This window comes from Anopheles ziemanni, chromosome X, assembly GCF_943734765.1.
Source record: "Anopheles ziemanni chromosome X, idAnoZiCoDA_A2_x.2, whole genome shotgun sequence".
Classification (NCBI taxonomy): Eukaryota; Metazoa; Arthropoda; class Insecta; order Diptera; family Culicidae; genus Anopheles; species Anopheles ziemanni.
In genome coordinates, this window is record NC_080707.1 from 13,622,118 (window position 1) to 13,637,083 (window position 14,966).

General features: G+C 39.1%; 1 protein-coding gene across 1 annotated transcript in view; it reads left to right on the top strand.

Moving 5' to 3' along the window:
• The window catches only part of LOC131291103 (uncharacterized), a 229,508-nt gene that overhangs the window by 119,961 nt on the left and 94,581 nt on the right, over positions 1–14,966 (top strand). The window contains exon 6 of the mRNA XM_058320294.1: positions 1,819–1,888. Coding sequence (XP_058176277.1) covers positions 1,819–1,888 — 70 coding nt within the window. The remainder of the gene's footprint in view (positions 1–1,818; positions 1,889–14,966) is intronic.

Below are 14,966 nucleotides of genomic sequence, written 5' to 3' on the forward strand. Positions count from 1 at the left end.
ATATTACCTTTCACGCCTTTCTTCACATATTGCTTAGTTGTGTTTTTCCTAATCATCATTAGTGCCGAAGTTTTACAAACTATCATTTTTTCTCTCCTCAGCATCTGTTTTAAAACATGAAAGAGCGTTATACTTTTGTAACGTGATTTTTATTGTTGTTGGTGATGTTTATTAAAAACAATCGTTGTCTTCTCAGCAACTTTTTAAAACATTAAAAGAGGTTTTGAGCTTCTTTATCATGATGAAAAAAGAAGCTCAAAACCTTGGTATTTATTAATGATTAATGGTTTGGTATTTATTAATGATTGTTGATAGGCATCGATGTCTGCCTCCAGATCATCTTTTTTCATACTTGGATGAATTTTGTTATTAGTTTTATAACGTGTTTTTTATTTTGAGTTTACTTTTCAACTTCAAGAATTTTGTATTTTGTTTAAAAACGTTATTTTGTTTTTTGTTTTTGTTTAGTAATGATTTTTGACGAGGCTCAATGTTTGTCTCTTCAGCATTCATTTTTAAATTACATTATCTAGTCGATGAAACTGTTAAAGCTAATATTTACCTCTTTAGAATAAATGTTTGCCTCTTAGCTTTCTTTATTATACTGTTGATCTGTAAGTCTACAATTGCACAAAACTTATGATAATATTTATTTTAAGGAAGCACTGACAATTACAAGAAAAAAACACTCGAAGACACAACGCATAAACCCTTGTCACTCATACTTCAAGAAGAAAAGAAGTCCAAATTATGTTTCGCATTAATTAGACAGACATTTATTAGAACTGCTAGAAAAAAAAAAACCAAAACGATGCGCAAAAAGATCCGCCACCGCTAACTGGCCAAGCCGAGAGGGTGAATCGGTTTGGTTTATTTATGACAACCGCTGCCCGCGTCCTTAAACGGAGGCAGGCGACCGCAGTTGGACCTAAATCTAATTGAACGGTGCGCTTTCCCGACAGTCCCGGCTGTTTAACGGGCTAACTGTCGGTAAGCCAAATTGTATTAGCATAGGCATTTTGCTCGGTAGCTTTCCCAACCTCGACCAACGTTCGGGTTTTTCAGATCGACGGAAAAAAACCGCATCGCAAAAACATTCTCACCGGACTTCCATTGCACATACAACCGTCCGAAACTGCGTGTGTGTGTGTGTGTGTGTGTGTGTGTGTGTGTGCTGATCGTAGATAGCAATCAGGGTATTCCGTACCATTTTTCTTTTATTTTCAAAAACAGATTTAAAACAGATAACTTTTCAACGCAGTGAACCATTTTGATAAAACCGAACGCTTCCCGTTTGTGCGTTTTACATTGTGTGATTGATTTTCGTTCGTTTATTTATCGCCCGATGCATAACTTCGGCAATTATTTCCGCCCCTTTTTATCCGTTTTTAATGTTCTATCATTTAAGTTTTCCAATTTTTATGTTTTATACGGCACAACTCTACCACCCCCCGCTGCACGGTGCTGCTGTGTAACGCTGAATTGGTGGACGAATCGGTAGCAAATAATTACAGCTGATTGGAACTAATTGCCGTTTGCTAAATTGGTTCGAGCCGTTTGGCAAATGTTTTAAAAATATGCAACCCATCCTGGTGATGAAATGCTTCGGTATCGATGTCATCACCATACCGATCAGGAAGATTTGTCCTGTTTTTTTTTTTCACAACCCGTTCCGCCGTTCGTTTGATCGCTGTTCGCATGAGCTGGGAAATTAAATTTAATTATTTAAATTTAATAATTATCTGACCGAGCGATGGCACAAACGCATCAATTTTATTAATGGCCCCCGTCACACTTTCTTTCTTTTTCTCTTTACAGACAATTACTAGCTCCTAACATTGTACAGAAGCACTATCTCCCTAGCGGGTTCGCTCAGGATTCACATCGAGTAAGTAATACTAAACTCCAAGTTATCACTAGCGTTACATGTTGCCTTCGTATACTTTCCCTTTTTTCCCGTAACACTGTTCCATTTTTAACTTAGCGTTTAAGAAAACAGGAAATCGATCACCGTTTTGCTAATTTGTCATCACCGTTTGCCCTATCCCTCCTTCGTTGCCCCTGGCAAACCCATGATTTCAATCCTCGACGGTTCACTTTTCTTTCTATCAGCTTTCCTCCTCAAGACATGGCACCTCGTGGTGACGATAGTTCGATAAAAACCTCAGTCCTGTTGGCTTCCCATCCATGCAACATTGCATAGGAAACTTTTCGCATTACTTTACCACCTGGTTGGCTATTCTTCTACGGAAAACCCTTCCAGGATGCAGTATGGACGAGCAGGAAGGCAAAATATACAGTCATCTCCAAATTGAAGAGCTGCAAACTAAAAACAGAATTGGTTTGTTAACTATAACTCGAAAAATAAAATTCTAAATTCAATCTTTTAAACGCCTTTTTGAGGTAAATTTAAAAGATAAATTTAAAGGAAAAAATACTTTCTCAAAACTGATAAAATGAAAGAGTAAAGGGACACACGAAACAGTTGTAACAGAAGAAGAACGAATAAATTACTCACAAGAACAATCTGCGAGGTCGAGTTGACTCAAACAAGCCTAGATTTTGAAAGGTAAACATGATGGTGAACTGTACTATGCAAGTGGGTACGTTGTGAAGTCAAAAGAGTTCTTAAATAACTTCTTTTTGCTTTTAGTTTTAGAATTAAGGCAAGGCAAACTTTTCACAATTTTTCCAACGTTTACAAAATGTTTCCTATAACAACCGTTTTACACGAGTTTGACAGATGCGGTTGGGAAAAAAATCGACGTAACTGTCATCGGGTCTAATTATTTATTCTTTTGTTGTTCATTGTTTAAACTACAAATACTACGGTAAATAACAACAGAATTTCGATAAATTATCGATTAAAATGCGAGCGAATGAATTATTGGTTCAATTGTTTACGTTTTGACCAGATTTAGCCAAAGAAAGGAAACCGAAATTCTGTTTTACAGTGGAATTACACGAGTATGCTTTGTTTTCCGTACCCTTCACGATTATGCAGTTTTTTCTTCTGAAAATTCGGCATAGTTTTCGTTCGATGTGACAATTGTTCGACAATCTTAATATTGGTGAAAACCTGATGCGTTGTCGGAATATCACCATTTTTCTCTAAAATTCGATGTGGAATTCAATGACAGCTGGAAGAACTGTTTTGCACAATTTTGCCAATGAAAAGGTTTGGCTTTACTTAGTTGAAATAATGAATTGTAAAGGTGTAAAATGAAAATATGAATGCAACATTATTGAGTACATAAGATATTCCTTCGTTTCTTTATAAGCTCACCAGATGAACTAAAACCTCGTAAAAATATTAGGTGTACGCTCAATTTTGCGACCAACTGTACCTTTTAAAAAGAACAAACCTGCACTGCAGTCAACTACAAGCGCCGTTGCATCCGCTGCGAGGCGAATGCGAGAAAGATAGAAAAAAAACTTCCCCCATCAACCCCCGGACATACCGCCGGGGCGCCCTTTCCCCCCAAATTGGCGGCGGAGTTGGAAGTTTTAATTGAATTTCTTTATTCTACCGAAATTGAAATTTTTATGAAAAGTTCACGCCGTGGCAGATTATATTGGTGTTACCGTTTCCAAGCGCACCAGTCAGTCGTCGTTGCCATCGTTGCAGCTTTTGTTCAGCACGCGCCACCTTTTTGTTTTCCACCATTGATGTAACCCGCCCTTACACCTCCCTCCGAACGAACACTCGAGGTCGAGAGAGATTTTTCCAACTCGATGTTCGTTCGTTTTCCGCTGATGAGCATTTCATTTCCTCCAAGTGGTTTGGTATGTTATATTTCTAGTTAATATGTCGCTTCCGGAATGCTGTTTCTCCCATAGTTCCCGACGCGGTTCATTAAAAGGATAAAAAAGACCGGGCGTTAATTTCCCTTCCCGCGGGAATCAGCTTACCACAGAGTTTGTTGAAGTGTTTGAAGTGAAACATCCACATTTTTACATCATGAATCAAAGAGCAGAGCTTCACTTATCGCCTCCGACAGCGCATGAACGAAAAAGGAGGTGTGAAAGTGAACATTTCATAACAAACTCTGGTGGAAAAAGTTTTTTTTTATTTTTAAATCGAAGCAACGGAAACAAGTTAGTTTCCGAAGCTCGTGCTTAAGGTCCGAAGAACCGGGCCCAGGAAAACGTAGGAAAGTAAAACATCAACCAACACCGGGTCCGGGAAGAAGCTCGTTTGTGTAACATCCACCCTCCCGCCGGTCCGGTCCAGCCCCCGGTGTTGTGGCCACCAGGCCAGGGCGGAATCGAATCGGCAGCCGAGCGTAAAGATGCAATTTATGATATAGAATTGATTTTCGCCAAGAACAACACACGTGCCACCGGCGCACGTACCACAAGGCCCGGTACGACCATCTACGAGAAGTAGGTCCGGCTCCGATTGGTACGTGCACTTCGAGCGAGTTGTCCATGAGAGCGCCCACCCGGTGTGGGAGCGTGGAGGAGGTGGCATAAATTATCTTCTCGCCATCGCATTCTGCAGCCCCGGGGGTACAGTCTTATCATTTCCGGCGCTTTACACTCCGGCACATGGCGGTTTTCTTGGACGACGGGGCGCTGTCAATGGCTAGGCTGCTTGCGATCAGCACTCACTCACCTGAAATCAGAGGACGAAGCCAGGTCGAACGATTTCCCACCGTGAAGTGGTACGCACGGCTCCCGTAATGGTAATCCTCGCAGCATCAACAGAAACCTTGTCAAGCATTTAACACGCATGGCTAGGACGCACAACTTAGCAGCTGGTCGTGTACACTCTGCCCAGTTGCTGGAAGTGCACCTTGATACTCTTGAATTTAAAAGCAGATATTAGAAAACCAACTCGCTCTCGTTTAATTTTTGCTATAAAACAAATAAATTAGCTAAACACAAATATATATAAATCTGTCTCTACCAAAACTGATGTTATAAAACATTGAAAGTCCATTCAATAATTGTTCAGCTGTTATAAGACCACTTTAAAACAATCGGGTCTTAAAGGCATTATCCCAAGTTTATTTGCAGTTTTTTTTTCAGTTTTAATACAGAAAAGTGTCCTTTCCTATCTATTACATGTTTTGAATAATTCAATATGGCATACTCTCTCTTAATTTTGCCGGCAAACATGTTTGAATGTTTCCCCAATTAGTCAAAATTGAACTTTCATGCTCACATAGTGTTGTATAAGTCGTATGTAAGTTAAGTAAGTCAATTATTCCTTTCAAATGCCTGAAAAATGACAACAAACGAATTATTAACACTTCAAAAAAATCTCTACTATTTTTCTCAGCTGATATGACGTCTGATAAAGTTCTTCTAGTTAATTTTGTCCTTAGCTTTTCCAAACTATGTGACAAACAGACAACAAACGAATGATTTGCACATCAAAATAATCTCTAGTGTTCTTCTCAGTTAATATGACGTCTGATATAGTTTCTACTGGTTAATTTTGTCCTTTGGTTCTCAAACTATGTTAGTAACCAATATTTTTATATAGTAAACAAGGTAAACAGATTTTAACAGCAGCAATGAATGATTTATAAAGCTTAATGTAACCATGCCGTCATTATTGTAGCACAATTTACTGACAAGAGTTAAAACTATGCATGTGCAATTGAACAAATTACTACAAAGGATAACCAGTATATTTCCTGAGATCTGTTTTACTGTTTTTAACATATTTAAACGTTTTTTATACGTATCTCGGTAGTATTGGTGGTTTGATCATGTTTTTCATTTTTATGTAATGCCTGTTGACTATGATGTGATCATTACGTCCACCTATTGGTTATTTTTTCTACAGGCTCACCCGAAGTGTAGGCAACCTTAAGTTAAGTTTGTGTCATATAAAGAGTATTTATTTTTTATACTCTTCAAATGTGCTTTTCAGAACAACTTGCTTTAATCGACAAATAAAATTGGTTCGCTTGCGCATTAATTAACACTTTTACCAATTCCAAGTGTACCATCTTGGCATTGACTGCCAAGTGTTTTAAGCAGATTTTTTTCAGTACAATCATTTTTTATGAAAGTTACAACATTTATTACATTTATTGCACCGGCGGTTTTCGAAGGACAAGCAAAGAATTAGCCTCCCAAAGAATTGATATTTAACATTTCTATCATTTTTATGCTGCATTTTCATTTATTTCTGGAACAACAACTTTTCAGTATTTATGACCGCTGACTATCAAAAATGAGAGTGATATTTCTTCACGTGCATACGTTACACTTCAAGAAAAATGTTGTGGTTACATTATATAACAACTACAACTCTAATGTGAAGATATGTCAATAAATCTGCAATGTAACTTATGGAAAAATGGACGCAAACTTGGATGGAAAACTCTCGGCTGCTTGGAATGTTCGGTACCATGCAAATACAGACGATAGCTAGCTATCTATGGGTGTGTGTCTGCAATCCTGCATTTCAAAGTGGAGATCGGAGCGTTGACGTCGGTGCGGTGCAACTTTCGCTCATCCACAAATGGAACAAACTGCCAACTAGCAGCCCGAAAAAAGTATTCCACTTTCCCCGGGGCAACGAGGAAAATCACGTAGCAGTAATTAGAACCAGTCCCGAACATTTAACACTCGCTTAGCATCCCTCCCCACCTGCCTCACTCTCTTCGCCCAACCGACGGTGTTGCAAACTAGGTTGCAACAACCGTCCGAATGGACAAAAACTCAACCGATCATCGAACCCATTTAAATTGTGGTTAGCCAACCATGGTTCCGAATGTGTTCCAACACCAGCATGCATCCACGAGCACCTACTCGCACCTGGCCACGCCCTTCATTATTTTGCCAGCTGAAATTGTTTAATTTGAGGTCGTGCAATCGAGGTGGTTTGTGTTTTTCCCCCAGCCCGGGGTGTGCTTTCTGTCTTATAATTTTCTACCGACGTGTCCCCCTGTCAGAGGTCCAACCACGACGAAGATGAGCGTTCAGTTTTTCGCAAGGAACGCAACTCTTTTTCCAACGCTGTGGTGTGTGCCGATGTGAAGGTACCGAGTCGTCGGTGACATTACACAACAGAGAGTTTCAAGACTAGGAGGTGGTAGGAAAAGACAAATGTAGCATATGCGAGCGAGCAACACTGGCGAGGTGGTCAGGTGCATCACCACCGAGGGACCCGTAAAACCACACTCTATTTGATTATTTCATCCAGCGTCGAGCCTTTCCCCTAACCTTTTTTTGGATGGCATGACTTTTAAAACGTAATTTCTGCGTTGGCCAAAGGTAAGTGGGTGTTGGACCAGAGTTTGACACATACACACATCAGCTGAAAAGCTTTTCCACAACAGCAGGGTCATCTGGTCTGTTGAAAGTTATTGGATTTACGTTGAGATCAAACATAAAATCGATGGAACGTTGTACAATCGCTAACCTCATGTTGTTAGGGATGCTTTTACTAGCTAAAAGTGAAAAAAAGAAGAAAATAAGACGGGAGTGGGAATTTTCGACACCTCCCGCCCTCAAAGCCCCCCAAGCCACCTCCCCTTTCGGCTTACGAGAGTTTAGTTTTACGGATTTTTCTTCGTCCGCATCCATTTGCCCAAAAACGCTCCGATGGGTGGAGGTGTTTTCCTAATTCTACTTTTAATTTCCACTACCAACCGGTCCCGTCGGGAAAACCCTCTCCCCTTGCTGCATCGAGGCTCGACGAAACAGTTTCCGGTAGGTGCTTACACCGAAAACCAAAATCCATCAGAGAAGGGGGTTCGAGTTCTAGCTTCCTAAAATGTTTAGTCCCAACAGCTTAGCAGGGGCCCGGTCCGAGCGAAACGTACCAACTTTCAGCTGTTGTTGTGTGGAGGCATCACCACCTCCCGGATGTAATGTGTGCAGGCGAGATAAAATGGTAGATAGATGGTGGCATACTCACGGTAGCATCAGCATCGGTTGGCAATTGGCTCGTGCCCTGCCAGTCTCGTGCCCTGGAAACAGGTTGCTGCCGTGCAATTCGCATCTTGTTGCTTGTCCTGATGATGGATTATGTAAATACTCAAAGCAAGTACCATTTAATCTCGTCACATACAATTTATTAGCTTATTTATGCAACGGCTTTTAAGCGCAGGCGAGGCTCGGGCGAAAGGTGGTCAGGAGACCGGTGTCGTTAGGATATGTTACCCTCGCATGGTGGTACGGTTTGCTACAAGCATGCCACCGTTGGTTGGGGAAAAATTAAAGTTCCACATGTAAGTTCAATGCAAGGTTCATTCTCTGTTAGTGTTCTAAATTGTATTTACTGATGTCGCATCCTTCAATCCCATAATGACTCCAACGTATCTCTTCAAATCAGGCTAACATTGACAACAGTGGCCATTCCTAGCAAAAGTGCAATGTAATTATGTCGTAGAGCCGCTTCGATAAAGGACGTACACTTTTCGATACACTTTTAACAGCGATACAGTAATATTCCGGTGCAACGAATGTGTACTTTCTAATATTTACAACTTAGAACTATAAAAATACAATCTTTGCAACCTAAATTTACCTTGAAAGCAGGTGGAGTTATCTCCTCAAATATCTTTTAGAAATACCTCCACGGCTTCAATCATTCACGCATCTGGGTTTGTCTCCTAGTCATCTACTTTTGCCATTAGTCAAAAACAAGACAACAAATCAGGAAATTGCAGTTTTGCAAGATAATTGTACTGTTACAGCAATAAACATCATAAAATTATACTTTCAAACGGAAGGTGCAAGTGCCTTCTTTAATGTTTACTTTTTTATTTTCCAGTTGGTAAATAATTTTATTTTATTTCATTTTTGTAGGCCACTCTGTTATAAACCCAAATGTACAAACAATAATCTGTAAATTAGCGGTCAAACTTAGAAATATGTTTTTAACATTTGAGACATAATTGAAATAAAGAGATAAAGACTGAACTGTACAAGCTATTTCAAATGAAGAAGCCGTTCAGACAAAAGTTGTGGAGGGACAAAATTAAGTATTGTTAAATTGATAACATTGGTGATGAAAATAACAAAACTTTTAGAGGTTTGATCAAGACTGAACAATCACGGTGATTTAAATGTTTTAGATACACTTTTAAGATTTAAAATGCATAAAATGAGCCATTAGTCCCTACCTAAGCTTGACAAAGAATCGAATCCTTATAAGGCATTAAAATCCGAAGAAAACGCAAATCATCTTCAAAACATTTTCATCCTAGTTTAATAAATCTTTTAACTATCGAGCTTCGAGTCCCTGTTTGAGTTACGTATTCATGTATGCGATCCCTGGTTGAAATTATAGTATCCAATTTAGAATCAACACCTTCTAGAGTTTTTGTGTGGCGAGTAGAGAATTTTTTTACTTAAAAATGTAAAACATTTAAATATAGAGTAAACCGCACGTTTTTAAAATGACTTAAATTAAACAACTAATTAATCTTCTTGTTTCATGCGAAACCATTAATTTCAAGCTGAATTTGTAATTTGTGCAGGACATTACTTTTGCTCATAAAGTTTTCGTTTTCTGTAAAAAAAACCTTTACACTAATCTATTTAATTTACGATAATGCAGATCCATCTCACACTGTTGACAAATGACTAGATTTTATAAAACCAGAAACTCTTTTTAATTATGATGTAAGAAAAACATTTTTATGTAGATTCCGATATTTTGATTTCTTCGAAGAAAATCTATTCGAAAAACACTTTAAATTAATGAAAATTAACCTATGCATTGTCGTATGTCTTTATATTGCGTAGTAGAAACTACAACATTTAACAAAACGCGCAGGTGAACGTTTGCTTCCTACCATCTAACGTCGTGATTTCAACATTACCATCCCAAAATGCCCCCACCATTAACCGGCTCGTCGCTGCAAGTAAAAACAATTAGCACTAAAGTGCACCCGTTTGTGCTCCGGCAAAGAGAAAGAGAGAGCTCAACATGGTACGCCGCTATCGTTGCCACACACGTTAATTAGGGCACTGGTTTTTGGGGAAAACTTTTTAACCCCCAAATCGCCTCTAAAAAGGAGCAATTTAAATATTTCTCCCGCCAGGCAGCTAATGGAGCTGCCGGGTGGAGGGGGGAGGGGGGGGGGGGAAGCAGTACGAAACACGTTGCCACCGAATCAGCATGGGTTGGCAAAGAAAAACGCGTTCGTCGGAAACGTTACTCCTGGGGAAAAAAATGGGGCAGAAACATCAGGACATCGTTATCGTGGCGAAGCGCTGTACTGTCTTGGCAAGTAAGAGAAGGTGCTCGGGATGAACTCCAGGGTAATACAATCGTGATGTTGTGCATGGCGGGCACGTTAGAGGCACTAGTGAGCATCGAGGCACACCGAGAGCGATGAAACCACGCTGGGGTAAATGCGAAGAAACATGTTAATTAAATTTGAATGTGCTATGAATTGGAAATTATGCGCGCTCGGGCGAAATGGAGAGCGAGTCCGCGGGCTTTACTTCATCGCGCTCGCCGAGCCCCAGGCTTTCGTGGTAGGCTTTCGCCGGGCCGTTGTACGACTTCGACTTCGCTGCCAACAACCCAACCAACCAACCGACTTGTTTACCGCGTGAAACGACGGGGAGGCTCGTTAGGATCTTGCTTGAAATCTTCACCGCACCGATTCCTGACGCGCCCGATCGGGTCACCTCGAGCGCTCTTGGAACGCCCGTGAATGCGCTTCATAATAATTCATTATCCCGTGTAGAGCCTCATCTGATCCAATTATGCTCCCGTAAACATTTTCCCATGCTCATGTTTTTACAATTACATTGTGCGAGCGATGTTCGTTCACTTTTTTCCCCCCTTTCAAATGCGCCATCAAACCGTCAGACGACAATTGTCTCTAATAAAGCGATTTACAAACTATGTAGGTAGAGCATAGGGGAAAGATAAGCTTGTAAAAACCATTTTTGTGCAACAAAATAATCCACGTAAAATCTAATTGAGTACGCACGATAAAAGTACGACACTTATTTATATTATACATTTTATTGCATTACTTTCAACGTTCCAACTAGCTTGACTTTAAAACATCGAGAGTTTTTCGATCGAATTGTTTTAAAATTTGTCCAGTAATTCTACTGAAAATGTGTTTTATTGTATTGAAATCACTGTTCTTGCAGCAAAATAATTCACAAAAAATTGGTGAACGCACGGTGGAAGCCCGATATTTTTCGTATATTTTAATTTTTACTTTCAACATTCCAATGAGTTTAATTTTAAAACAACGAGAATTTTCTGATAGGAATATTTTCAAATTTGTGCTGAATTCTACTGAAAATGTATTTCATTTTGTGAAAAACACTTTCCGTCCAACAAAATAATTCACGTAAAATGTAATTAAGCACGCACGATAAAAGAATGATACTCATCGTATATTTTATTTTCTTCTTACCACGTTCCAATGAATTTAACCTTAAAACATCGCGAGTTTTCCTAGAGAAATATTTTAAAATGTGTTCGTTAATTTTACTGATAAAGATTTTCATTTTGTTAAAAACACTTTTTGTAAAACAACATATTTCACGTAAAATTTAATTGAGCTTGGTAGAAGCACGATATTTTTCGTATATATTAACTTTTACTTTCCTCGTTCCAATGAGTTTAACATGAAAACATCGAGAATTTTCTGATAGACAATTTTATAATTTGTGCTGTTATTCTATTGATAATGTATTGCAGTTTATTAAAAACACTTTTTGTGCAACAAAATAATTGACGTAAATTTTTTTTAAGCAGACACGATAGAAAAACGATTCTCATCGCATATTTTATTTTTATCTTTTCTCGTTACAATGCATTTAACTTTGAAACATCTAGAGTTTTCCGATAGAAATAATTTAAAATAATAAATAATTAAAAATTTGTGCCAATGCATTGCATTTTGTTGGAAACACTTTTTGTGCAACAAAATAATTTACGTAAAATGTTATTAACCACGCACGATTGAAGAACGGTACTTATCGTATATTTTAATTTTTACTTTCCACGTTCTAGTGAATTTAATTTTAAATCATCGAAAGTTTTCCAACAGAAATATTTTCACATGCAGGATTTAATTCTACTGAATATGTAGCTCATTTGGCTAAACCTATATTTGAATCAAAATATTTGAACCAAAAGACTCCTTTCCAACTTGACGAGAATTTTTTAACCACCATTTTGATTGCCTCCGAGCCTTGCATGAATGGAGGATTTTTCCCTATCCTCTCGGAATAATAAAATCCCAATTTTATTGAAGTATGAGAAGTATGAGTTGAAAAAAACGGCATAAAAAACTCAAAAATATTTCCAGCAAAAAGAAAATAGGCGTCAACCAATATCGAAAAGCTGGCAAAATGCACCAAAAATGTTTGGAATGGGAACAAAGAGACAAGTGTGTACTTCCACGATGAGACAAAGAAAGAAAAAGGGTTGATGGAAAAAAACATAGCCAGACCAATTGGTGGAGTTTTCGCAGCTTCTCCCAATGGCCGGCAAACAAATTCTCACTTGCCTTGCGTGAAAATTGCCTTTACCCACCACCTTCCTTCTTTTCACGTTCTCCCCATCACCGTCTTGCTCCTTCGCGCGCTTGTGTGTTTTGGTAACCGATACAGTTATGTTGACACTGCAATCATTACCCGGCAATTTAGTGTTGATCTTTTCTGATCCCCCGAGGGGGGGGGATCACGACCGCACTTTTAAAAAGGGCTGAGGTGAGGTGAGAGGTGCCGGTTAAAGGGTTGCATCCCGAATGGCAGCTTGAAGGCAACACTGATCTCGCTGGCCCTTTTTTTAAGCCTCTGCTAAACGCCGAACGGCGACGAGGACAACAAAGAGCGAGAAAGAGGGAAAAACAAAGCAGGTTTTATATGAAGTGCAGCATGCCCTGTGCTCATTTCTACCGACGCACAAATCTACTTCCCCTCCACCCCATCAACCTTTATCCAGGCGCCCTATCTTTGAACGTCTCCTTTGTGGGGTTCGAAAAATCCTGCCATCACTCCACAGTGGGCAACTGCTTTGGGTTATTTGTCCAAAAGTCTACTTTCATACCTCGTACTACATAAACTATTACTTTAAACTGCAGTTTTTATCTAAAAAAATCCCAAATGTTAAACCCCCGTCCTTAATCAATATTGAATAATATCTCTTCAAAGTCATGAATTAAAACACAAGCCTCCAAAACGTTCTTTCGTCCTAGCTGTTTTGTGCCTTGCGCGATTGACATAAATTTTATTATATAAAAGTATTGATAATAGCCAACCGGACAGATTTTGCCCGCTCTTATATTTATCTATAGCTATTGCATAAAAAATTTCACATATTAATTCCATTTAGATATGAACATTTTTTTGCATTAAATCTCGTAAATGCTGAACTGAATTTGGAAAAACAAACTGCTTGTGAACCCATTGAAATTTCACCAATCTCCTTGCCTTTGATGTATACACGTTTACTATTACCATTTACATTATATCACATTTTACTGTCATTGAATTGCCATTAATTTCTACATATGCGAAGTGAGAAATTTTTGTATTACCACCGAGTAATAATATGCATTGAGTTAAATGGTAACGACAAATCAAAATTGCAACCAATGTTTACTGTTTAACTTAAAAACTAAAGATAGAAGTGTTGTATAAAGCGTATATGCTTATTTGTGTTAGTAAAATTAGGTTTAAAATGTAAAATTTTGAAGTTGGCAAAAGGCAATAAATTCATTTGGCAAAAAGCAATAAATTAAAAACAAAATTGTAAAACATCTATAGTTGTAAATTTTTTCAAAAAAATCAGAAAACACGATAAAAAATTGATCGACATTTTAGTGCTCACAAAAGTCCACACTAAAAAGCACTAAAATATATAAAAGATTAGTTTTATTTACTCTATCTTTAAGCATATTCCCAAACATTTACAAAATTTGTTTAAGTGCCGGTAAAATGTTTTTTTTTTCCTATGAACACTTAATCGCCGGATAGACTTCCCTTGTGCTGTTTTATTTTTACTTTCTTGCACCACCAAAACAACTGGGCGTCTCCATCGGGAACAGTGAAAGCTTGGTACAGTGTTTTATTTTAATATATACCCTGACTTCCTATTATTTCAATTCGTTCTACCAAATGCTACTTAATTAAAATCAATTTGCAAATAACATTTTATCCTACCGATAACTCCAAGCTGCCCACAGTGCACTGGATGCACCCGAAAAAAAGGGCATCCAAGATAAAGCCATTGCCAATTACCTAGCCCGGGATGAGGATTCCAGTGCAACGATGATCTGGAAATTGCAAAACCGTGTCGACGCAAAACAAAAGCAAAAAAACGAGAAAGACAACAACACACCGAGCTTCGGAACAACTCTGGGGCGCTTGTTTTTTTTTTTTTTTTTTTGCAGACGCCACACGCCAAAAGTCGAAAGATATGCAAACTTCTCCCCCTCCCCCCCCCCCCCCCCCCCCCCCTCCCTGGCACATCTTTCCCCCGCACTCTGGGGTGTCAAAATTTGCCTTTCCCAATTTCCCCCGCATCGTCGAGACCCGCATATTGGTTTCGGGTCGGTTGCACTCATTTGTTTCTGTCGGCCATTGCTCCTGGATTGAGGGTGCCCAATTTTCACCGTTCTGTTGCTGGCTGTCTTTCCCAACCAAAGGGCGCTCACACCGTTCGATTGGCTTTATCGCCCTCGTCCGGCAATATGGCCCCGGTCCGGTTTATGGCCATTGTTTTCGAAAGAAGAAAAATCCGATACGGGCGGACAATAAGGCGGACTAACCCCCCCACCCCCCAGTGCTCTCCGTTTATCAATAAACACTTTCCATTGGCCACAAGGGAACGGTACAACGGCGAGGGGGGGTGAAAAGTGAACTAGCTTGTCTGGTTGGGCACGAACTATGGAAATTGTATCCACGGACGAAGAGAGCTGTGTTTCGAAAAAATTTCAATTGGTGCAAAAGGAGTGAAATAGCGCTGAGAAGAGCTTGGTACGGACTGAGGGAAACCCTACCTCAGG